We start from the raw sequence: 26,784 nt of genomic DNA on the forward strand, positions 1-26,784 counted from the left end.
TAGCCATGTAATTCTTGATCATTTCCTTAATACCTGGTGTAGCTAATTCTCGTGACATACGACATATGAGCACACATATATTGGTGTCTATATTACTCCAAGGATCTGAACTTCACGTTCGAAGCAGCCAGGCTACCTTAGCTGAGGAGCTAATACTTTCTGGACTTCCCTTCCTCTCTACCACCCCCTCCCACACACCATGGGTATCATTAAATAACACCTTCCCTGTTCTCATCCCTCACCAAGAATTCTCCAGCCCAGAAACCTGGGCAGAAACTAACCGGTAAGATCCGGATGTCTAAGAGTAACAGCCATGGCTCTTGAGGAAAGAGAAGGACCCTGACCAAAGGATGCAGTCTGTGCTGCGGGTAGGGGCAAGGACAAGGTATAGTGAGAAGAATTCTGGATCCTGGACTTAAGGGAATCCTGAACACAGAGTAAGGAGGAAGAGAAATTGGCTGAGCCCTTAGGACAGATGGGGTTCCAGACCCTCAAACTGAGACTAAGAAGAGTTGGGGAATCCCAGCTCCTGTGACCTCTGCCCAAAAGGTCTCGGAATAGGTCTTGAGAAACTGCCTAGGGCAGCTCTGGCTCTGAAACTTATTTTACTACAGAGTAAAATCCGTACATTTTACTTCATTTGATATATGTTTGACTTGTTAAAGGGAGGGTAGCAGATGCCTGGATGCCTAAATTGGCGTGGGAACAAAAGCAGAAGAAAGTTGCCTCACACCAGTAGGGATGTGTGTGGTGGGGTGCAATTTTATCATCTAAACTGGATTGAACAGGATTAGAGAACACATTGCACTCTGGATTATAACTTAGCCTGGAACTAGGCACATCGACGAAACAGGGAAAGTGCTGGAGTGTGACCCACAGATCTTTGTTGTCTGAGTGGCTTTGTGCTTTTGTATCCTAACTGAGATTGATAAAAAGGGTAAGATTATGGAAGACGTATCCACCCAGTAAGTGGCATAAGTTAGAGATCTTCAGTGCTGGGTGTCAAGGAGGTTGACTTTTTATAGCTTCATTTACAGGGGAAATTTAATGAAATACCCTTAAAGAGAGTAAATTCATTGCCAGTCTGAAACTCTCTAATCACTTTAGCTGCTAACAGTGGTTTCGAAAACTAGGTGCTTTTTTGGTTTGAGTGTTGTTTTTTAATTAGAACTGCTTCTTTTGGGTTATAGCAGGAGAGAGTGTATCATATTGCCATGACCTCATTCCACTCTCTTTCATTTACTTGTTGTCTCTTTGTGATTTTTGAGAGTCCCCTCACTCCTTATGTCTGGGCCTTGGGGGAAGAGGAAAGTGTGTGTGTTTGGGAAGGTGGGAAGGGACATGTTCTTAAGGTGGTCACAAACCCAAATTGCAGGAAACAGCCTGTATGGAGATTAAGGTGACCTTCCAGGGAGGCCGGCCGGCAGGGGTGGAAGAACATTGGAGCAGTGCTTTCTGAGCTTTCCAGGGCAGACTGCAGAGCCCTTTTCTCAAATTACTACTTTTCTCAGAGTCGGGTCTCCTGAAAACTAAAATAGCTAGATTCTTTTGTCTTTTGCATAACGTACTTTATTTCCGTGGGTCTCCCTAACCCTGAGGTTTGGCCAGCAGAATTTAAGAGGGACTCTTGCCCCCCTCCCCCCATTCTCCACCCCACCCCCATTGCCTGCATGGCTTTTCTCTAAAGCTTCCTCCTTAGAGTATCATCCTTTCTCTGGGAATGTCTTCTCTGTTAAATCTGGTGGCCTAAGACACCGTACCAAATTGTTCAGGAGATTTATTTCTTCCTCAGGAAAAGGAAAAAAAGAGAGAGAACCCCACCTGGCCTGCTGCAAGGCTGGTTGTATCACCTCTCAAGTACTCTAAGATGTCCTCAGCTCTAACCATCCCTCTTCTGTCACAGGCTTCAAATATGGTGTCCCCTCTGCCTTGAACGTACTTCCTCCTCCTCTTTACTGAGTTAGATGTTGCTCATCCTTTCCAGCTCAGTTCAGCTATCACTTGTTCAAAAGAGCTTTCCCAACCTCCCTGCCTGATTCAAGGCTTCTCTTTATAGAGGCCTCAAACTCATCTCCACTGAGACGTGTTGCAGGAGGCTTGGGGCCTGTAGTTCTTTTCCTTGAAGCAGAAATGAGGCAGGGAATCTTTTTAGAAAATGGAAGGGGTCTCACTGGACACCCTATAGAGTCTGCCCCAGCAGCACTAGCACAGTGCAGCACAAGTCAGACTGGGTTTTAGGTTAGCTTGCTGTCGACTAGCTGTACGACCAGGAGCAAATCAACTCTCCTCTGAATTTTAGTTTCCTGATCTCTTACACCAGGGGGACGCCTAGGCCTGTCCTGCACTAAGAATATGTGGGGCACTTTAAAAGAGTAGATGTTCATGAGACACCACCAGTTCTAATAATTCTAATAAATAAACTGATAACCATTTTAAGAAGATTGAAAAGCAGGTAGGAAAGAAACAACTTGCCCCTTTCCAAGGCCGACTTTGTAAATCAGCAATGAGCTACACTGAGGCCTTAGTGTAAAATCTCTGGTGACTAATTGAGGTTCTAGTTATATTAGCTGAGCTTCCGAGTTTCATTCAGAAATACAGAATGAGATGGTATTGGTCCAGTATGTTTCTGGTATTTTATTAAGGCCAGTGTTGCTCAGACCAGATGATTTAGATTGGAAGGCAGGCAAGAATTTGTTTAGGTGGCCATTTAACTTAGAGGCAGAAGCATACTTAGTTCTCCATTATTATATAAGCCAGTAAATCTTTGTTTCAGGATTTTATACACACTTACATATAATTTTGTGTATGTCTGCATGTTTTCTTTCATGGGATAAAGTGTATTTCTTACTGTGAATTATATACAAGAGAGTTTGAAGCTGATTTAAGCTAAGCTATGTGATTAAGCCTTAATAATCTAATCTTAATTTTCATTTGGGATCAGAGTTTAGCAGGAGATGCATGAAACACAGTATGAGGCAAATCCATATACCAGGAGGATTCAGGATTGTTAAGCTCTCCTGTAATGGAAAACTAGAAAGGGCTTGAAAAAGAATAGACCTCTTTTTAGATTTGCTGTTCATTTTACTGTGGATATCGTAATGGAGAAAACTCTTTAATTATGTTCCTTGCAAAAGACCGGAAAACTAAAATAGCTAGATTCTCTCTGTCTTTTGCGTAACCCACTTTACTTCCGTACTGTGAACTATAATGATCAGTGACAAGGAAATAATTTGATTCTTTAAAAAAAAAAGTGTCTAGTTTTAAAGTATACAATTTAGAGAATTTTAAATCTTTGAAAATTGGTAATGGAGACATGGCAAAGGTGACAAAGTTTAGTTAATGCTGGACAGATTTTTATCCCCTTTAGAAAGTATTCTTGAGAGGGTATACCTTTAAAATATTGTAGGTTCTCCTAAGCAGCTGGGTGGACCAGCTGGTTTTGAATATGCCCTTAGTTATCATAAAAGGATGTGGTCATTTTCTTCAGGGAAAAATGGAAGGGCTTCATTTAAACTTCAGGGCATGGTCAAGCTGGTCTTTCAAGGAACAAGTTACAATGTGGTTTTGATTGCACAGGAGAAACACAACTTGGTCAAGCTACAGCAGGGAGCCACTGAAAAAAATCTCTCATCTGGCTTGAACTCTTACTCCAGACACTAGGCAGTAACAAATTTGTCAGCAGTCACTGATGTGATATTTAAGCTACAGAATAATCAAGGAGGCACTGGTGATTTGCCAATGTGCTGAAGCAAAGCCAGTCAATCTTTTTTACTCTAGTATCAATAGTTGGGTAAAAGAGGTTCCACTGCCTTCTTGTGTCCTTCCCTCATCTGCACCCCCCTCTTCTGCTTATTAAGTCATGTGTCAGGAGTTCCAGAGGGTTATTGTTCAATACGGGAAAGGGAAGTAGTCTGCTATAATGAGGACAGTAGTACAACCCCTCCACCCCTACCTCAGGCATAAGAGCACAGACCTTGGAATCAGGTAGACCTGGAGTCAGATCTCTTCTCTACCATTTATTAACATTTTGATCTTAAGCAAGCTCTACAGCCTCTCTGAATTTCAGTTGTCATCTCTAAGATGGAGAACAATATTGCCTACTTTATAAGCATTTTATGAGGTTCTGTAAGATTTCAGTGAGATAAGTACTTCAACAAACATTCAATATGTTTGTTGTTGCTATTATTATTATATTTATCAAAAAATAAAATAATATTAAATTGTATTTCCCTAAATCATTTGCATATTCCATGTTTGCCAAAAAATATGTCATTTGGGTCTAGGCTTGCTTTCCGAGCTCTGGCTCCTCTGACTGCTCCCTGTATCTATTGTATACAGGGCATGAAGTGGCCAAAGAGATGAATTCATGACTTTTTGTCACTTGCAATATTTGTAGTCTTCTATGTAGTTGTATTCTAATGCTTTTCTATTCATGAAAAAAAGCAATAAGAATACAAAGTATGTTGTGTGTGTACTTGGAATCGCCATTTAGTGTACCTGGGTGTCATCACTGACTAAACAATGTGACACTCATAAAAGATTTAGGAGTGGTAAATGGAATTAAAAGTATAATTTATTGAATTTTTTAAAGATTTTTTTAAAAAAATGTAATAACAGGTTCACATTGTTTTCTCTTTAACAGATGGGCTTAGGACATGAGCAAGGATTTGGAGCCCCCTGTTTAAAATGCAAAGGAAAATGTGAGGGGTTCGAACTGCACTTCTGGAGGTAATGTTTTGAAAACCACAACCACAATAGTAATTCCTGCTTTTTGTCACTGCTTCCTCAGACAGCAGAGATCGCTTACAGGCTACCCAGCATGGTTGCTAAGTTGTGGATCTGTTTATATTCTTTTCTAAGAAGTAAAGCTATTCTGACTTCCCATCATTATTCGAGCTAATTGGGCCATAGTAACTATATTTAGAATTGTTTATTTGCTGTTCTTCAGTTTCCCTATGAGACTGAAATACTGAATACGTCTCTTTGCTGAGTGGCAAATAAGTTTGTGGTAATCTTGAAGGACTATTTTGTGGTAATCTTGAAGGACTATTTATTAGTTATTCTTTTGTTAAAAACGTATAACTGCACATCTCATCTGTACATTTGCGATAAACAATAAATATGATGAATTAAGCAGTCATGTCCTAGTTCTCAGGAAATTGACTTGAATCTAGGTCTTTCCAAAATTTTCAGCTGTAAATTTACTACTGAAAAACTTTGAAACACTTGAGTTTAAAAAAATAATAATTCATCGCCATTGTTTTTGTTTGAATCAAGTGCCTATATGTGGAGGATGAATGTTAGTGGATCAAAAATGTGTATTTTGTATAGCTCTTATTTGCATGTTTTAAAAAAAATATTATCATACCTCATATAAACCTAAAATTGGTATTTTAAACCTGTTCTTTTGAAGAACATAAATGTTCATCAGTGGCTGTCAAGACCGTAATGGCAGTTTATAGGTCTGTTCAAAGTTAGAATTAGCACAATATTGCTAGAAGAAAAATATTAAAACGATCAACCATACATTATTAGGATGGAAGCTGCCTGTTGGAATGAATCTTACTTGAGAGCCACTTCTGTACTGCGTATTTCCATAGGAAATGCTCTAGAATAAAAAATGTCCTCAGCTATTGAGGTTGTATACAGTGCAAGTTACAGGAGAATGTAAAATAAAATTTGGGATATTAGGCTCTTTTAAAAGCTCATTTATTTAGTAAGTTTTAGGAAACAAAGACAGTTGTTTTAAATAGTGAAGGCAAAGGAAACCTTAGCCCTCCCCAAATGATGATACAGTTCTTTATCTGGAAGGAGCTAATATGTTCCAGGGAATTTCAAATTTACAGGACTTTAATAGCTCTCCCTTGTGCTGCCTCTTCAAGGGACATAGCAGTTTGTCAATATGTCTGTCACGTTTTAGAAAGGTAAAGTCACTAGACACAAAATAGTTTTCATGGATTAGAATATTTCAGCTCCTAATGTGAGCACGGCTCTCATTTGTACTCAGTGAGTTTTGTGGAGAGCTGCACTGCCCTCTGCTGGGCACAGTGCTTGCTTCACAGTCTTAAAATATACTCTTTTTAGTTTGACTATACATTTGCCAAAAACTGCTGATGAGATTTTTAAAGCTCATTCCTAAGTGATGGCGTCTTTTCTCTAAAGCAGGTTAGTTTGTAGTAGTTCTTATTTGCTCTGTGTTATTTCTGTATTGTAGATAACTATCATCTGATATTTTCAGATAAAAATGTCAGATAAGAACAGTTATCTATGACATGAAAATCACTTATTTATTTTAATTTTTCCACACAATCTCATCTCCTTACCTGGGTATTGTCTGAGAATCTGCTAAGAGCCATAAAAGACTAGGGCTTTGTCATGGCCTCTAATCTAACTTGGGTTTATAGAGTCTGTCCAAATGGTGTTACTTAGTAGCGCTGTCTTATTCCTGGCATTCCAGACACATTTCTCAGAATTTTTGATAATTCCTTGACCTTTTCACCACAACTGGAAGGCTTGAGGGTAAGTGCCTTTACCTCCAGATGAGCCATTTTCAGTACAGTCTTTGAAGACCTTTTACAGACTTTCTAAGGCTGGTTGTCCTGAGTGTAACAAAGATTCCAGGTCTGGTCCAGGGCCACAGAACTTCAGGGCTGGGACTGAAGTGGACATGGGGTCTCAGGATCCTGTCCACTTAGCTTCCTCCTCCATCTTCACGGTGACCCTGGACTTCTGAGACCCTTAGGGCCTCATGGAGCACATTGTGAAAATCAGAGCCTAATTATTCTTCACTGCTATTAGTCTGGCCTTCTATGCAGCCACAAGAATGGTCTTTTGAAAATGGATACTATTATGTACTTCCCAATAGCTTAAGAACCTTCAGTGTTTTCCCACTGGAGTTGATCCTTTAAGCAAAGTCTTTGGCCTTTGATGTTAAACCTCAATATCTGGCCTCTGCTACTGTTCCAGCCTCCCCTCCCATTTCAGGCACCTGTGCTTCAACTACTTAGACACATGCTGTTTCCTGAAATTTCTGTGCCTTGTCTCATGTTCCCTTTGCCTGGAAAGACCCTACATCTCACCACCTGGAAACAAAAAGTCCTTCCTGTTCTCTTCAAGTCTTAGCCCAAGCACTATCTCTGAGAAGTTCTTTGCTCCCTGTATCAGTCAGCTCAGGCTTCTATAGCAAAATACCATAGACTGGTGGCTTAAACAGCAGAAGTTTATTGTCTTACAGTTCTGGAGGCTAGAAGTCCAATATCAAAGCATCAGCATGGTTGATCAAAGCATCCTCACCAGAACCACTTCCTGGTTTGTAGATGACCACCTTGTGACTGTGTCCTCACATGTCCTTTTCTCTGTGTGTGTACATAGAGGGAGAGAAAGATCTCTCTCTTCCTCTTGTTATATGGCCACCAATTGTATCAGATTAGGACCCCACCCTTATGATCTCATTTAACTTTACTTCCTAAAAGCTCTGTCTCCCAATACAGTCACATTGAGGGTTACAGCTTCAACATAGGAATTTGGGGAGGGACACAGTTCAGTCCATAGCACCCTCTGTCCCTGCTTCCGCACACTCCCAAGTAAAGTAAATCATTTCCCCCCTTAGCACCTTGTACACTTGTAGGAAGCCAGGAAATAAATACTCAGACCTCATTTTCTTCATCACTTGGACTTCCTGCTGGTGCTTTCCATTGCTGGGGACAAGGTAACACACTGCTTCAGTCCTTAGGGGTCAGCCTCCTAGGGCACAACACAGGGTACTGTGCAGAATGGATCTAGAGAGTGAGTGGAAGAGATCCAACAGGCATGACTGTCTATTCAAGGTGTGTCTCGAAAGTTGTAAAAAGCTGAAAATGAACTGTTAGATGTATGGAAGTTTAGAGTGGGACTCGTAACTTAGCTAGCCAAACCTCATTTTACAGATCAAAGAACTAAAACCCAAGGGAGTTAAAAATGACTTGTTTGAGCCTATTAGTTATTAATAAGAAATATAATACATGAACATCTTCTGTGTCACACACCAATAAACACTTGTAATAGTTTTCTGTTGCTGCTTAACAAATTGCTACAAATTTAGCAGGCTAAAATAACACCTGTTAATTAACTCAATATCCATTTATGCTTCAGATCAGAAGTCTAGGCAGCTTAGCTGGAGTCTCTGCTTAGGGTCCCAAAAGGCTGAAATCAGAGCGTTGGGTATGTTGAGCTCTAATCTGGAAACTCTGGGGTCAGAATCTGCCTCCAGGCTCATTCCTTAGGTTGGTAGAATTCATTTCCTTGTGGTTGTAGGCCTGAGGTCCCTGTTTCCTTGCTGGCTGTCATCCAGTGGCTGCTCTCAGCTTCTAGAAGCCACTCACATTCCTTAGCACTTGGCAACCTCCATCTTCTAAGCCAACAACATTGCTTAGAATCCTTTCTGCACCTTTGATCTCTCTGAATTCCTCTCATGCTCCCAGCCAGAGAAAACAATATTTTTTAAGGGCGCTTGTGATTAGATTAGGCACACCTGGATAATCTCCCCTTTTCCATATAAAGTAACATAATAATAGGAATAACACCAGGGGTGAAGGTCATGGGACGACTTAAAATTCTGCTTTTCGCTTTATTTACCTGATTGTACCTAATCCTCATAATACCTTTTGAGATAACTGGTAGTATTCCTGTTTTATATACAAGAAGTCAAAGACTAAGAAAGTTAAATAACTTACTAAGCAAGGCTTATCGATGGCAGAGCTGGAATTTGGACCCAAAACTTGCCCAAACCTTCCTTATCACCACCTTTCTACAGGATAGAAACTCAGAACCATCTTTACACTCTCCTGCCCAGTGAACTGTGGACTGCACCAGACTATCCACCCTACATGTGGCACTTCTGCGGCATAGACATTTTGGTGGACAATAATATTTTAACTGTGAGCTCTCCTTTTTTTTCAGTGCACCAGTAATTACAAGACCAGAGAAAAATAAAAGGCTGAGGAGACCTGATACTTATCACATAAGAGCTACTGTCTTCTGGGCACACTTTTAAGTAATATTTAGAGATAACAAATATTTATGAAATGCAAGACAGAAACCTAAGATATCAAAGAGTTTATAGCCAATTATTTCATATCATTGGAACCACAGGTTCTTTATCATATAAGTAATATAATTATTTGTTTGTCTTATCCTTGATAAATCCTTCCAATAAAAGAGTTACGTTCTACAAGAAAAGTGTTACTTGAATATAGCATACATCTGTCCGGAGAATTTCTGATTGGGTTAGAGCTGGCTGAAAACTGAAAATTCCCCACCATAAATGGATTAATGCTTGTGCTGAATTCTATAACAGAGGCCCACGCTTAAGTCCATATATGTATATCCCTGTTGTAAAAGGGCAGGTTCCAACTCTTTTAAATTATTGGTTTATAGCAGTGCCATGACCATTCCTATAAATCACTGTGACTGCTGGCAGCATGTCAGAGCACTCCAGTTGCTACTACTTGCCTTGGAAAAATAATAATTTTTACAAATAGTACTACAAAAATAATTTCTCTATTGAGGGGGATGAGGGATAGTTTCTTGACTGCTTTCAGCCTGAAACTGTAAATCTATCTACTTTTCTGAGGCAATGCTTTTGGTAAATTTTGGTACTCTCTCTCATGGACTTAACTCAAGAACTCTGAAGTTGTAATGTAAAATTTTGAGAATACAGTTCTGATTTGTCATGCATATTAATCTTTGCATGTGTATGTGTTAACAGCATTAAACATTTTTGTACAAAAACTTTTTAGTACAAATAACCCTCCTCCTCCCACATCTTAGAGCTTCCCAGTCTACCAGTCTACCCTCACATCTTTTTTAGAAAGTCATAAAAAAGACCGTTTTAAACTAACTTAACTCAGAATCCCCCCCACCCTTTTTTCCCTTCACACAACTTTAATTAACATCCCATGGAGAGCTTGGGGAGAATTGCTTTAGGGCAGTTTAGAAGATTTAGAGATAAGACAACTGTGCTAAGTATGGGAACTGAGTTATATACTCCCCCAAACTGCTATTGAATTGGAATAGCTCAAATCAATTTAATAAAAATAAACTATTTAAGTCTACATATATCATCAGAAGTTATGTGTGAATCATCTGAGGAAAGATACTGTACAAACCTTACAAACATAGCCCCTAGCACATGGATACTGAGCTCACCTAAGCCCTGTTTTTGTTTTGTTTCCAGTTGGCATAAAACCAATTTTTTAAAGTTCCTTGTTTTCTTAAAAGGGATGGAATCTGGGTTATTTTAGACTGAAATTAAATATATTATAAATGTCCCACTCATCCTCACGCCTTCTCTTAGATACAAAGATAATGGTATCTCTTTCTTCCCTAATTCCTTAACAAAATTCTCCTTTTAATAAATTTATTGGCTAGTTTCCAGATGACTTTGAAAGTTCTTAAATGATATTTCTAAAAATAAAATAATTTTAATTTAAATATGGGAGATTCAAATATAAAACACTATAGACTAAAATCCCAAGAAAAGGATTTAAAACATTTTTTTAAACCTAGATAAGTAGTAGATGGCACACCTTTCCACATGGATAGCCCTTGGCACCTGGCCCAGATTTTATGGGTTTATTTCTTGCCTAGTGGTTTGTAGCTGTCCCTTTTTATTGTAGAAATGGAGCTCTGGTATTAGGAGTCTGGAAGAGATGTGGTCATTCCAGCTCCTTCAGTGATGACAACTCTGACTAAAAGAACCATCCTACCCTTCTTGAGTCACATTCCTGCCAAGTGCTCTGTTACTGCAGGTTACCATGCTGGGGTAAGGATGCAGATGAGGCTAATAATATATTGGGATTTTCAAAACTATCATGAGTCAACCATAGGTTTTCCCCACTTAGAAAACTGATAATCAGGCATAGTCTGACTTCTTTAGCTACTTCTTTTTCCCTCATCACTGCTGCTATTGGTGTAGTGTTTTAACCTGATTTTTCTTGCTTTAATAAAGGTATTTCAGGTGGGTGAAGGGGTGGACAGGGAATATAGATTTTCTCAGAATGTAAATATTCCAAGAATAGCCAAGATGAAAAATAGGAAAAAATATAGAGATGGTTATTTTATCGCTGGTTAATATACCTCTTTTATATAACATTTTCACAGTAAATATAGTTTATTTAACCATGCTACAGCTTGTCATAGTATAGTTCATGCTTTAGAAAGCCCGCAGGCTTTATTTCACTTACTCTTTTACTATTTCTCTTTCAGATTCTAGAATCTTAACTCCCCTCATTTCATAGCATACATGTTGTACTGGTGTAGAACTGGATAATAAACATTTCCAAAGGAACTCCAGTATTCATCACATCCTTGTAAAATTATTACTTCCTTCTTTAGTGAACCACTTTGCTAATATTAGGATGCATGCCATAGTTCACAGCCATATAAGGATCTATTTATCTATATTAAGAACTAAATTCCCAACCCACCTCTCTACCCTCAGGAAGGTGTGATTTAAAACTTGATCCAAAAGCAATGTGATAGTTTTATGAATAATTATATTGTTTTTGTTAACCGAAGAACAAGAATGAAGAACGTACTGTAGTAGAATAGTATGCTCCTTTCCACTAGATGGAAGTATGAGATAACCAGATGTAAGAGTCTTTTATAGCTGAACTGGAATATGCAAAATCTTCAGCGAATTCTTACCAAATAAAGAATTCTGACCAATGTGTGCACAAGGGAAGTATTTAGCCTCTCCGCCTTCATATCTCTGACACTCTGTCTCTTTCTTTCTCTCTCTTTCTGGGACTGTATAAATCAGATCTAATGTTTTCAGTTTGCATACCTCACCTTAAGAAAACAGGACACAAAAATCAATAATTATTTAATAATTTGTTATTTGGCAATGAGTTTTTTAGTTGTTTTGTTTTTTGCTAATTTTCTCATGTAGAGAAATCCAATGATTTATATTAATTTTAAATCCATAAGACTTATTAAACTCTTAATGATGGTGATACATTTTTATATGATCAGTCATAGCATGTGTGGTTAACAACAGTTTAGTTTCTTCCTTTCTGATGAATCCTTATGACTTGTATTTCTTTGAACTTTCTTACTGCTCTGGTTAGTACCCACAGGACAAAATGAATGAAGTCACGATGGCAAGGTTGCTTTCTTGCTTCAGATCCTAAAATGAATGCACTAAGTGTGATGGATGCTGAGTCTTGTGGGTTTTTTTTCCAGAAACCCTTTCTAAAATCCTAATTCCCTTCTACAGCTAAAATTACTTTAAAATGTAATCAGAAGAAATGTTGAAATGTATTGAATCCTTTTCCTATATCTGACGGGAAGCAAACATTTACCTTATCAGTTTCCGCTGTTATCTTTATTTTCCTTCTTTTTTTACTTCAGGTTTAGTCTGAATTTTTCCTAACTTCCTGAATTAAACACTTAGCTTATTAATTTTTATTCTTCTAATTTGAGCATACCTTAACTATAAATTTCCTCCTCAGCATCCCTTTAGTTGTGTTCTACAAGTTTCAGGAAGTAATGTTTTTGCTTTCTTTTTCCCTAAAATGATTTTGGTTTTAATTTCTATTGTGATTTTTTCTTTCAACATTGAATTTTTTAAGAGGCTTTTTTAAAAAAGTACTTTGTAGTTACATTTTTGCTGATGATTTCTAACATAATTGCATTCTGTTCAGATAATGTGGTTGATGATGTGTCCTTGGGCATTTCTTGAGCCTTGCTCTATGGCATAGTAGACTTTTAGATTTTCAAAGTGTTTCAAATACTTATAAAAAGAATGTATGTTCTCCAATCACTGGATGATATTTTTATGTGTCTGTTAGATCAAGCTTGATAATTGTGTTATTCAAATATTCATTTCTAATTTTTTTAGTCTCACCATAATGATGGGTTTGTTCATGTATTTCTTATAGTTCTGTTACTTTTGCTTATATATGTTGAAGTTAGGTTATTAGGTTGTATTAAGTTCAGAATTGTTATATCATAGAAGTGTTTTTAAATGTTTGTTACAATGAAGTGACTCTATTAGTCATTAAAGGAAAAAGCATTAATTGTATGATATTCATATAGGTATCTAACTTACATTTTGTTGGCATTTACCTGGTTAATCTTTTTGCATCTTTACACTTTCATCCTTTCTGTGTGTTTAAACTTTAAGCATTTCTTACAGACAGCATATTGTTTAATTTTGTTGTATTATCCTTCTGAAAGCCTTCATCTTTCAGCTGGAGAAATGGGTCCATTTATTGTGACTGTTGATATGCTTGGGTTATATCAACCATCTAATTTTTGCTTTCTGCATGTCCTAATTGCCTCCGTTTATTTTTTTCTCCTCTCTTATTTCACTAATTACATCTTTATACTTTCATTCCTTTTTCTTTTAGTTTAGAAATTACATTTCTTTCTTTAGTTATCTAGATATTTTAACATACATGTTTAACCTCTAATGTTAATCTATATCTTCAGTATCTTCCTGAACAATATAAGGATATTAGATTGTTTTCTTAAAACTCAGATTCCTCCCTCTAACTTATATGCTATCATTGCCCTGTATTTTAGTACCAGTATATGTTTTTAACCCCACAAAGTCTCTCTACTCCTCTGTTTTCCTCTGTCACCTTTTCCAGCTTCTGCTCCTTTACCAGACTCCTTCCTGAGTCCTCATCTTCTTCCTCTGCTCTTCGCCCAGGAAGTGAAAGTGACCTGTTCAATTAATTCCCTGACTTCCGAACTTATATTTTCTATCAGGCTACAGTTTTTAACACTAGATCTATATATCCTATAATCTACTTGGTATCTTTACCCTGTCTCATAGGCATTTCAAACTTATTATTTCAGTTTTGGATAACTTTCACCAACCTTTTGCCCCATACCTCAGATCTGTTCTTTTGCTTTTACGATCTAAGAAATTACATTCCTTTCACCAACTTACTCATCCTGGAAACCTGGGTTCATTTTTTAACAGACTGGACCTTCCCTTCACCATCACTATATGCACAAAGTTTAGTCAGTTTCACATTCAAGGATATCTTAAATTTGTTCTTTTCTTTTTATCTCCAATATCAAATAATCTAGTCCAAGCTATTACACATCTTACCCAGGCCAAAACAATAACCAGCCAAGTTGTAAATTCCACTTGCGAAGTAGCAGTAGAATCTCTGTTATTTAGAACCTTGCCATTGCAAATTGGATGCACCATTGACATGTTAACTGGTCTCCCTACTTTCAGTTATGTCTACACCTAATTCATTCTCCATGTGACAAGTATTACAATTTTTGAAAATGATCTAATCATGTTATTCCATTACTTAAAAGCCTTCTGTGCCTCCTGATTGCTCTTATAATGAAAGCCAAATTTCTTAATGTGCCCTACAAGCCCCTGCATGATCTCAGGCTTGCCTACCTCTCCAACCTTGTCACCACCCCATTTACTTACCTCACTGTAGTCATACCAGACTTATCTGATCATGGGACCTAAGGGCACAATCTCTTTCCTAATTCAGGACCACCACAAATACTCTTTCCACCCAGAATGTCTGGAGGCTTTTCTTCTCCTTTCATTACCTCTTCTCAAATACACACACATACACAATTCACACCTGTTTTACACATCCTTCAGATATCAACCTAAATGTCACTTTCTTATGGAGTAATGTTCTTATGGAGTCCTCTCCTCAACAGTTCTAAGTCAAAATTATACCCTCTCGGGCTTCTCTGGTGGCTCAGTGGTTGAGTCCGCCTGCCGATGCAGGGCACACGGGCTCATGCCCTGCATGGGAAGATCCCACATGCCGCGGAGCGGCTGGGCCCGTGAGCCATGGCCGCTGAGCCTGCGCGTCTGGAGCCTGTGCTCCTCAACGGGAGAGGCCACAACAGTGAGAGGCCCGCGTACCACAAAAAAATAAATAAAAATTAAAATTAAAAAAATTAAAAAATTATACCCTCTCAAAGTATCCTGTACTTTTCTTTCTTATCACAAATGCAATTATAGGTGTGTGTGTGTGTGTTTGTATGTGTGTGTATTTGTTTAATATCTGTCTCCCCACCAGGTGATAAGTTCTAGAATGTCAGAGACTGGGCCTAATTTTTTCACTATTATGTCCTACTATCAAGTTCATTGCTTGGCACATGGACGCTCATATACATTGCATGAATGAAAGATTACATGCCAGACCAGTCTGGGGAAGGGAGTCGGTGTCCTTCAACTATAAGAAGGCCAGAGACTTTATCTGTCTTCTTATACATAAGGGAGCACATGATAGGTGATCACTACGTGTTTGAAGAAATAAAAGAAGGGGGAAGGAAAGGGAAGGAAAGAGAAAGGAGAAAGGAAATAGAATATGAGAAAAGAGAGGAAAGGAAATTGGAAAGGGGACAGAAAGGAAATGATAAAAGCTAAACCTAAATCTTGGATTACCGTCCTTGATCAGAAAAGGATATATCAACCTCCTTCTCTCTCACTTAGGGACAAAAACAAAAACAAAAACCCATGGGCAATGGCTGTTATCGTGCAGTAAAATATGAAACTGCTTACTGTGATAGTTTTTTGGTGATTTTGTTTTATTTATATATCTGGTTGAGAGAATGAGGAATACCAGATGGGGTTATCCTCAGACATGCCCCCTTGAGCATGCACTTTTTAATCAAAACCTAACTTTTTTCAAAGTCTTATAAAGCGAAGATGCATTTATATGTTTCCTTGTTTAAATTTATGGATGGCTACTTGTAATCTCCTCACCCCCCCCAAGACTTGACTTTGCATACCATTATGTGGAATATTTGTAAAAGTATATTTTGAACTATATATGTATGACTGATTAGATCTAATTAATCATTGCCTACTTATCTCCAAAATTATAGAAAAATATGTCGTAACTGCAAGTGTGGCCAAGAAGAGCATGATGTCCTCTTGAGCAATGAAGAGGATCGAAAAGTGGGGAAACTTTTTGAAGACACCAAGTATACCACCCTGATTGCAAAGCTAAAATCAGATGGAATTCCCATGTATAAACGCAATGTTATGATACTGACCAATCCAGTTGCTGCCAAGAAGAATGTCTCCATCAACACAGTTACCTATGAATGGGCTCCTCCTGTCCAGAATCAGGCATTGGTAAGTAATAAGGGGGTGGGAAGTCCTGGTATTAAAGCTCATGGGCTACTTATTTAGGGCAATTCCTTTAGTGACCCTAATCGACCTCAGGTCTATTATTTTTCTGGGGTCCCCATTACTTTGACTTACAACTCCTATTGGTCTTTTGAAAGTAAGATTAGATACCTCATAGAATTTTTGACTACCTAGATAATCTGTGTTAACTTTTTCAAAGAAATGGTCTGACATTTTTAATAATTAAATGAAAAACAGAGGTTTTGTAAAATCTAGTAACTTCTGTGTTACTCTTGAGAAGATTTCTCTTAAGATAGTTAAGAATATCTAAAGAATAGAATTTTCTTTCATTTTTTATAATTCAAAAGATGTTCAACACTATATTTCTTTTACTATGTAAGGCAAAAAAATGCAATTTTGTGTCAAGCTACTTCCACTAATACAACAACTAGAGGAGACATTTGGAAATCTTTTAAGGTTAGTTAAATCATAAGAGTGAATCTTGTGATATCATTTTATAGTGATGAAAAGACTGATGATCCTTAGACCATTCTAAACATGCTGCCTAAAAAATTGTATTCTCTTGCAACTATACAGTTGTGTTTTTTTGGGTTTTTTTTTTGTGGTACACGGGCCTCTCACTGTTGTGGCCTCTCCCATTGCGGAGCACAGGCTCTGGATGCGCAGGCTCAGCGGCCATGGCTCACGGGCCCAGCCGCTCCGCGGCATGTGGGATCTTCCTGGACTGGGGCACGAACCCGAGTGCCCTGCATTGGCAGGCGGACTCTCAACCACTGCGCCACCAGGGAAGCCCTTTTGGTTTGTTTTTTATAATTTTTATTGGAGTATAGTTGATTTACTATGTTGTGTTAGTTTCAGGTGTACAGCAAAGTGATTTTAGCACATGTAAACATTAAAAGAAACTGGAAAAAAGAAAAGCTTTAATTTCATGAAGAAAAATGTGTTCATTTTTACTGACCTCAGTCTATTTATTGTACCATTTTTAACATGTTAACATCTCAAGATATTAATATTATGAAGATCAATTGTTAGTAATGGATAAAATTGACTTCTTTCTTCAGTATTTTGATTCTAATGAGTGTTGTAAAATATCATTTATATGATGGCCAAGGCATCTCCCAGTTAACACCGGTCTCCTTGTGGTCTAGGCCAGGCAGTACATGCAGATGCTGCCCAAAGAGAAGCAGCCAGTGGCAGGCTCAGAGGGGGCGCAGTACCGGAAGAAGCAGTTGGCAAAGCAACTCCCTGCTCATGACCAGGACCCTTCAAAGTGCCATGAGTTGTCTCCCAAAGAGGTGAAGGAGATGGAGCAGTTTGTGAAGAAATATAAGAGCGAGGCTCTGGGAGTAGGAGATGTCAAACTACCCCGTGACATGGACGCTCAAGGGCCCAATAAAACATACATTCCTGGAGGAGATAGAAGCACCACAACAGCGGTAGGGGCCATGGAAGACAAATCAGCCGAACACAAAAGAACTCAGTATGTAAGTGATAACAGTCACGATGTTGGGCCAATTGGTATATTTTACAGGTTCATTCCATTTCTTTGAATGGCTGGTGGGGGTCGGGGTCGACGGGGAGGAATACAGTTACTCTGTTTCCAAAAGGGAGTAGGTGAGGGAAATAAATTGAATTATAATTCAGTTTAGGCTTATTTTAGAGAATTATCTACCACGTTTGAAGCCTTGGTCTAAAGCCAGGTTTTCTGATTATCTGTTGCCGAAGATAATTGTGAGTTTTATGTATACATAGCAGTTAGCATTGGTGTCGTGCTGGAATACAACATACAATCTAGAGTCTGTTTCTAAACATAATTTTGATGTTATCTCTTCCCATAAATAAGAATAATACATGCTTAGGTTAATTCAGTTTTGCTTGTGAGAACATGCCTAAAATTCAAACTTAAATTTATGTGGATATATGGTCAATCATACTTTTAAAAAGTCTCTCTAGAGAGGGATATTGAAGTCTTTTTTTTAATGCCTTGAAAGTAGAAGCAAATTGTGACACAGATGAACAAAAAATAAGAACTAAACTTACTGTAATGTGTTTCTCACAGATCCCGTTAGCACATCAACCAACAAGGCTTAGTCCTGTATTAAAAAAAAGAAAAAAAAAGTACAATAATTTCTAAAGTAGTCATTTTTGAGAGAACTACTAAAATTGAAGTGAAAATTACTGTTAGCCTTTTTCCATAAGCAGCTTTAATTCAGAAAACAGTGCTCTGTTACACATAGGGTGCAAGAATTAGGTCTGGAGAACCTGGAGAAAGCCTAGAGATTCCTTTTCACAAATACTAACACCATATTGCCTACATGGACAAATTACTGATTTCAGTAGAAATTATTTTTCTTGAAAGTGGTTTATCTGAATTCCTACTAAAACTGTTGATGAGAAATGCCAGTCTTAGGATGACTAGATTGTTATGGCTGGTTTTGCTTTCAGTCCTGCTACTGCTGCAAACTGAGTATGAAGGAAGGAGACCCAGCCATCTATGCTGAAAGGGCCGGCTACGATAAACTGTGGCACCCAGCTTGTTTCGTCTGCAGTACGTGCCATGAACTCCTGGTCGACATGATTTATTTCTGGAAGAATGGCAAGCTGTACTGTGGCAGACATTACTGTGACAGTGAGAAACCCCGGTGTGCTGGCTGTGATGAGGTATGTTCTCTGGGGCCACCTAAATGCAGGCTCCTTTTTGCACCCATCTATGGTTTCTCCACCATGGTAACCAGGCCACCCTTAGCGAGAAGGTAAGATGAATTAACCAAGCATTAGTTGCTTTATTTATATCCAAAGAAGTTGAATGAAAAAAACTTTTAATTTCAGTCATTCTGAGTGTCCATGTTAACTGAGTTACCTAATGAAATACTGTCCAGAAATGTAAAAGATTGATTTGAACTAAACTAAATAATCACCCAAGTTCAAGCATTTCGGTTGTTTTCAGACTTCACACCCCAAAAAGTTGACTGATACTCCTTGTGCATCTAAATCCCTTATTGGTCTAAAGAACCTAGCTTGGTTATTTGTTGTAAAAAGGAAAAAAACATGATTGATCTTATTTTTATCCTCTTCCCAGCTAATATTCAGCAATGAGTATACCCAGGCAGAAAACCAGAACTGGCATCTGAAACACTTCTGCTGCTTTGACTGTGACAACATCCTAGCTGGGGAAATATACGTGATGGTCAATGACAAGCCCGTGTGCAAGCCCTGCTATGTGAAGAACCACGCTGTGGTAAGAGACATCTTGGGATGTGGTAGCCTTGACCTGCCTTATTTAAGCCTCCTACAAAGGAGAAACAGAAAGCACTACTCTTAAGTAGGAAACATGTGATTCCTACCATAGGGTGTTAAAATCCAGGTAATTCAAAACAATACATGCACTGACTAGGATGAACCACCTCAAGATTCTACCTGTGCAGTTTATAAACTGCTACTTGATAATCAAATCCCCACCAAAAAAAAGTTCCTTAATGGGAGTGAGATTGATTGATTCTCATCATACAGATCAGATTTCACTTAAATTAAGGTATTTAGGGGCTTTTCATATTGCTTTAGCTCTATTTTAATGTTTATGTTTCTGTTCTTGTTACCAGATCACCCACTGTGGCTTTGTTTTTGCTACCTGTAGATTGTACAGTGCCTATTTCTTAAACTCTCATTGAATTTATATATATAACAAAATTTGACTTGCATATTTATTTGCATGAGCCAAACATTCAAATATTTAATGTGGAAGTACATATATATATATATGTATATACACATACACCCTGCTTACACAGAGCTTCTGTTGAATGATTGCCCAGAGATAGATAAATTAAATAAAGACTAGATAAAGAAAGAGTTGACCATATGTGGTAAAGCTTATAACCCAGGGGGTATTAAAAGGATAGATGTTTACTTTATATGCAGATAAATAAGTACTAGTTAAAGATCTCCCTGAGCTATCAAGTAGAGGAGACTCCTAGCTAAGGAATAAAATGACGTATTTATTATGTATAGTTCTCGGAGTATGATACAATGAAAATACGGTAAGAAGTTTTGGTGTCAATGCCAGTTTTCAACCTTTACCCACTGCCCCCAGATATAATCTATCAGCTATCATCTTCTATCAACTCTGCCTCATCGATATATCTCAGACTCTCACAGTTACAACTACTCTACTTCAGATCTTTATTTTTTTGTTGTTTGGATTATTGTAGTGACCTCAAATTTGGCCTCCCCACTTCCATTCTTCTTGTTCAAAGCCACCTTCCATAAAGATGGAAGATAATCTTTCTAAAATGAAAATCTGATCATTAAGCCTTTGCTTAATAGATCCAGCCCCTTCTTACCTGTCCAGCCATTTCTACTAGTCATCTAACCCAAATCATACATTTCCCAAGTTACCTGCATTTCATAGTTTATACACTGTGCTTTGTCTTCTGCTCACACTAATTCCTTTGTCTGATATGTCCTCCTAGTCCCTGTTGGTTTTTTAACTTATTTATTTATATATATTTTTTTGGCCACACCACACAGCTTGTCGGATCTTAGTTCCCCAACAGGAATCAAACCCAGACCCCCGGCGGCAGTGAAAGCGCTGGGTCCTAATCACTAGACCGCCAGGGAATTCCCTCCCTGTTTTACTTGACTGTGCCTGCACATTCCTCCAGACTAAGTTTAGGCTTAACTCTTTTTCAGAACACCTTTCCTGATTCCCTACCCCAAGCTCCACCCCTTTCTCTCTGGCTAGGCTGGATGCCTCTCTTACCACAGGGCTCTGTGTGCGCTTGCCCACGTGTGTGTAATTGTTAATATCATTCATCTGTCTCTTCCACCAGACTGTAAACAGCTGGAAGATAGAGCTTGCCTCTTTATTTTCATACCCTCAATGTTTGTACTTAGGAAATGTTTGAGTGACTGACTTGTATTTTAACATTTCTCATTTGCTTTGGGGGTCAACATGGACCTTCCTTATACCTGGGGATAAGGTGTTGAATCATCATATGGCCTGATACGTCATTTAGCTAAAAAAAAACGCTTCTCTAAATGTTGTTGCAACAATTTCTCTACAGAAGAAGATTATCATAATGTGCATTTTACACATTACAGGGGTATGTTACCTTGGTTTCAAGGACTAGAAACCTTGAAACCAGGGATTTTGTCTGCTTTTTTTCTGTTCTATTTCCAACACTAGAACAACACAGTAGGTACTCAGATATTTATAGAATAAAGCTGTAAACAAATGAAGCTCCTTTATTGTTACAAGCTTCTTTCCATTGCATTGCAATAATCATTGGAGAGGAATAACCACAGATATGATTAAAAAGAGAATGAGAGAATCTCTAAATTATTTAGCTTTATAATATGGCATGATTTCTTTTAGAAGGTTTACTTTCTCAGTAAGATACACTATTGCCATTTGCTTAATATTAAAATGAACATATCTATCCATCACCTGAATAAACCTTAGCTGATAGCAAAGAGAGGTACCCATGCAACATGCTAAATGATATAAAAATGGGAAGATTATCTAGTTCAGGGAATTGATCTGCTTAGATCTTTTAATCTTAAAAAGAAAAAAAAAAAAGGAGTGAGAATACAAATTATTTTTAGACCTGAAGCCAAGAACCCAATTCAAAACAGGGCTTTTCTGAGGAAAAAATTAACCTGGAAGGAGGAAAATGAGAAATAACTTAGTTTGTCTCTTCATGGTCTCTGGAATTCTAGTCTCAAATGGCCACCCCCAGAATTCACATCTCTGAGATTTCACAGGATCCTCCTGATAGAGAGCACATTACAACAAATGTCATTATCAATTTTATATTGTGTATACAAATAAATAAAAAGTAGGAGGGATTGAAGGAAATAAGAACTTATTGAATTATTAGCGGTTTAATTAAGAATCCAGGAAAGGGCTTCCCTGGTGGCACAGTGGTTGAGAGTCCGCCTGCCGATGCAGGGGACACGGGTTCGTGCCCTGGTCCGGGAAGATCCCACATGCCGCAGAGCAGCTGGGCCCGTGAGCCATGGCCGCTGAGCCTGCGCGTCCGGAGCCTGTGCTCCGCAACGGGAGAGGGCACAACAGTAAGAGGCCCACGTACCGCAAAAAAAAAAAAAAAAAAAAAAAAAAGAATCCAGGAAATATCTAATGCCAAGCAGAAAGTGGTGAAGTACATCATCTCCCTGACTGGTCCTGGAGTCTCCAGACCTTTGGTTGGGACCTGGGCAGCTTTCAGATCTATGAAGAATGAGGGATTGGTAGTTTTTACCTGGGATCATATCAGACTTTGGGATGAATGGCAATCAAATTATTAATAAAACTAAATTTCATGAAGCTCACAAACCCTAAATTCCTATACCATTCAGCGTGCTAATTATTTTTTTTTTTACCAAAACAATTTCCTTAATTTTACGTGCAGTTGAACAGTAGTTATCACTTTTTTTAATTGCAAATGAAAATGTGAGTTTTGAAAAATTATAAAAAGATCTACAAACATGAGAGGGCTGAGATAAAGAAGGTAGATCATGGTCTAAAATCAAGGGAATAAAAACTTGAGTGTGAAATGCTTCTATTGTACACAAACAAGTTTTAAAATATTGAAAAAATAATATGAAATATAGAAAACAACAAAGGGCAACATTCTAAATGAATTACAAAGCTATAAAAAATGAATATACACAAAAGCAACTGCTTACATGGTGCAGCTACAAATTAGGAGTATGTTTGTAATCAAAACACTCATTTTTGTTGTATTCAGGAATAGTGGCTCAATCATGCAAAGAGAGTATCTCCCTTGCTTCTCAGGGAAGATTGGGTTGACATAACCTGTGAATTAAGGAGCTACAATCTCTGTAATTAGAAGCCTTGTAGTTCTAAAAAATATGGAAAGTATATTGCAGGTCTGAAGTGAATATTTATAACAAGGCCTCACTTCACACCCTAAGCCAGTTCACCCACTGAGTGACAGCCACACTTTCAGGTCTTTTCAAGTAAGAAGGCTTAGGCTAAATGACCTTCCTCAACCCACCCACCCTCATCTCTCAGGAATTCCTGACAATCACATTAAGAGACCAAGGGTGTGGAAGATTAGTCACTTTGATGTAATGCTGGACAATCTTGTTGGTTTCTTCATTTGTTATAAAATATTTAAAACAAAAACTTTAGACACATTTATTTATAATATATATAAACAAGAAGGCATATGAACTATCTAGTGTTCTGGAGCTCTCAACTGGGTAGTTTTGTTTTCTGCTGTAATATTGCCAGTTATTCATTCATTTTCTTTCTATACATGTCCAACTAAAGAAGAAAATTATGTGTGTTTGTGGGTGTGGATGTGTGTATGTCATATGTTTATTTGTACATAACATACATGTACACTGAATGGTATATGGAATGTAAGTGTTAATGTTCCATGATATTAGATTATACATAAATTATGACATGACAGAAGCCAGTTAACTACAAGTTATATTTTTAGTGCAAACTAATTATTCTCAAACACTGTCAGTATTTTTTGACTGAGTCCTTAATTACTTTGAACATGATTTTCATTTACTACTGTCTAGAAATTAGTGGTGTTAATAATCTTATGTGTCATAGGTAAGACTGGTAAAATTACCACTTCAGAGCTTTAGTGAGTGAGGAAAAATCTCTTTTTTTTAAGCCTATTTTTTAGAGCAGTTTTAGGTTTACAACAAAATTGTTAAGGAGATACAGAGATTTCCCATATCCCCCCTACTCCCCTCACATGCATCGCCTTGAGCATTATCCACATCACTCACCAGAGTGGTACGTTTTTTAACAAGGGTGAATCTACATGGACATAAATCATAATCACCCAAAGTCCACAGTTTACCTTAGGGTTCACTGTTGATGTGTATTCCATGGGTTTGGACAAATGTATAGAATGGACAAATGACATATATCCATCATTGCAGTATCATACAGAATATTTTCACTGGCCTATAAGCCCTCTGTGCTCTGCCTGTTCATCTCTCCTACCTCCCTGTCCCCTACTCCCTACCCCTGGCAACCACTGATCTTTTTATTTTCTCCATAGTTTTGCCTTTGCTAGAGTGTCATATAGTTGGAAACATACAGTATGTAGCCTTCCCAGATTGGCTTCTTTAACTTGGTAATGTGCATTTAAGGTTCCTCCAAGGCTTGACAGTTCATTTCTTTTTAGCTCTGAATCGTATGAATGTACCATAGTTTATTTATCCATTTATCCACTGATGGACATCTTCCAAGTTGTGGCAATTACAAATAAAGCATCCATGTGCAGGTTTTCGTGTGGACATAAGTTTTCAACTCATTTGGGTAAATACCAAGGAGCATGATTGTTGGATTGTATGATAAGAGTAAGTTTAATTTTAAGAAACTGCTGAACTGTCGTCCAAATTAGCTGAACCATTTTGCATTTCCACCGGCAATGAATGAGAGTTCTTATTGTTCCACATCCTTGTCAGCATTTGGTAGTATAGGAAAAATCATAAAACTTTTTTTTATAATTGCTAATGTACAATCTAATAGAATACACTAGAACCAAACACACTGCTTTGGAACTTGCCGTCAAGACTTTTTGCCTTGGGGATATCTTACAAGCACTGAGTCCTGTTTGGACTTCAACTGTTATTTCTCACAGTGTTCCACATATAGACCCCCATTAACAATTGTTGGCTATGGAGGTTAACGAGAAGAAGGTCATTCTCAGTTGTATATCTCTGAGGTTGTCATTCTCAGTTTAATCTGCCATCTGAAGCAATGCGCTGAGTTTGTTCTAACATGAAAATGTTACCATCACAGTTCGATCTCTCATCTTCTTCTCTTCTTTGTATAATTGACTTAACAGGTATGTCAAGGATGCCACAATGCCATTGATCCCGAAGTGCAGCGGGTGACCTATAACAACTTCAGCTGGCACGCGTCCACAGAGTGCTTTCTGTGCTCCTGCTGCAGCAAGTGTCTCATTGGGCAGAAGTTCATGCCAGTAGAAGGGATGGTTTTCTGTTCAGTGGAGTGTAAGAAGATGATGTCTTAAGAGGGGGTACCAAGCAATATTGAGCCATAGCTAACCAGAGTGTTCTGCATTTCTACTGTAAAATGCAATTTAGAAAAACAAAAGGAAAAAAAGAAACTATAAAGGAAACCAGGAGATTTTGTTCAGTATCTTTCTTTGATGTTTTTCCTTACCAAATTTTTCATATCAATTTTTAAAACCTGCTTTAAGCATTTGATTTTAAAAATGGTAAAGAGTTTTACCTTTTCTTGGCTTTCCAGATATAAAATCTTTTGAGTTGGAAGCTTGGGTTTAATCATTCTTCATATTCCTGCCCCCTTTGTGCCAAACACAGTATATATGAAACATTTAAAAGTTAGTATTTGAATGGAAAGATGAGCATTTCATGTTCTATATTCTTTTTCACTTCTTGTATAAAATGAAAAGGAAATTAAACTTGCCCTAATGCCAAGGTTCTACGTTTATTGCCTCATCATATTCACTGAATTTTGTAGCAATACACAATGAATTCTTTTGACAGAGAAAATAGAAATGCAGCATAGTATGAAGAGCCGTTATCATTTTAATGCCTATGCATTTGCTATTTCCTAACTTAGGCAGAGGTGGCTTTATCGCATATCTCTATTTTTTTTATTTGCTCTGCCTCTCAGTATTCTCTTTGTAAGCTGATGACCTCCATCTGTGGCCTTGAATATTCTATTGTCACATGTGGCATCCACACTTTTTAATTCTATAGATGATTTTTGGCTTGGACGTAAAAGCCAAGCCACTCCTTTATATTATGCTTTCAATCCAAAGAACATGCATACTTTTTGTATCCAAGAAACTATAACTTGTATTGTTTGCACTTGCCTGCTGTGGTTTGGATAGACTTTTTGCATGGTTTTCTTTCTTTTCTAATGGATACTGTCCTATGATGCCTTTTCATGGGTATATATCAAATGCCTTCTTTGCCTGTATACTTCCATCCTTAGACATTTCTAATGTTGATTCTGCCTTATCTACTTCCATACATAGCTATGCACTATGAAAATTAAATGGAATGAATGATATGTATATTATTATTCAAAATAAAGTCTCTTTCACTTTAGTACTTGTATCTTTATTCTTCGTATCCTTTTCATTTCAGAGCAAAAAAATCCTTCTGCAATTAAGCATTTATTACAGCAGGGGGCGGTGTTTCCAAGCATAAAAAAATAACCACCACCCCCCCCCCCACACACACACACATAAAGGCTACTTCTGACAAAGCAGGACAGAAACTAGGCTTTTCATTATGGTGAAGGGATAAATTTTATGAAACTTTATAATAAATGAAAGCATTTAAATTGTTGGTTTTCAAGTCATGCATGAGTTTTTTCTTTCAGGAAAGAAAATGTCATTTTAATTGAAGTTTGGGAAAGCTGTATTTTCTTGAGGTAAGTCTAACAAGTATTACTCTTATACTCAAATTGCAACTCTGTTTGGTTTTCTAAGAATTTTTTCATGGCAGCCTATTGTGAAAAGGGAAGCAAATGTGGAATAGTTTTAACTTCATTCTTCCTAATATTAGCAGGTCATGAGATTTCTTTTCTTCTTAGTCTGAAGCATTTGTCATAGCAGGAGTAGCACTTTTCTCTGACACATACCCAGAAT

General features: G+C 37.8%; 1 protein-coding gene across 1 annotated transcript in view; it reads left to right on the forward strand.

The window, feature by feature from the left end:
• Window positions 1–25,268, forward strand: part of TES (testin LIM domain protein) — a 46,630-nt gene extending 21,362 nt beyond the window's left edge. Inside the window, exons 2-7 of the mRNA XM_029233341.1 lie at window positions 4,643–4,728; window positions 15,868–16,120; window positions 17,284–17,619; window positions 18,581–18,796; window positions 19,215–19,373; window positions 24,982–25,268. Of these exons, the coding sequence (XP_029089174.1) occupies window positions 4,643–4,728; window positions 15,868–16,120; window positions 17,284–17,619; window positions 18,581–18,796; window positions 19,215–19,373; window positions 24,982–25,170 (1,239 nt within the window). The 3' untranslated portion in view covers window positions 25,171–25,268. The remainder of the gene's footprint in view (window positions 1–4,642; window positions 4,729–15,867; window positions 16,121–17,283; window positions 17,620–18,580; window positions 18,797–19,214; window positions 19,374–24,981) is intronic.
• Window positions 25,269–26,784: the final 1,516 nt, after the last annotated feature.

The sequence above is a fragment of the Monodon monoceros genome, unplaced genomic scaffold (genome assembly GCF_005190385.1).
Source record: "Monodon monoceros isolate NGI ecotype Baffin Bay Population unplaced genomic scaffold, NGI_Narwhal_1 Super_Scaffold_2, whole genome shotgun sequence".
Classification (NCBI taxonomy): Eukaryota; Metazoa; Chordata; class Mammalia; order Artiodactyla; family Monodontidae; genus Monodon; species Monodon monoceros.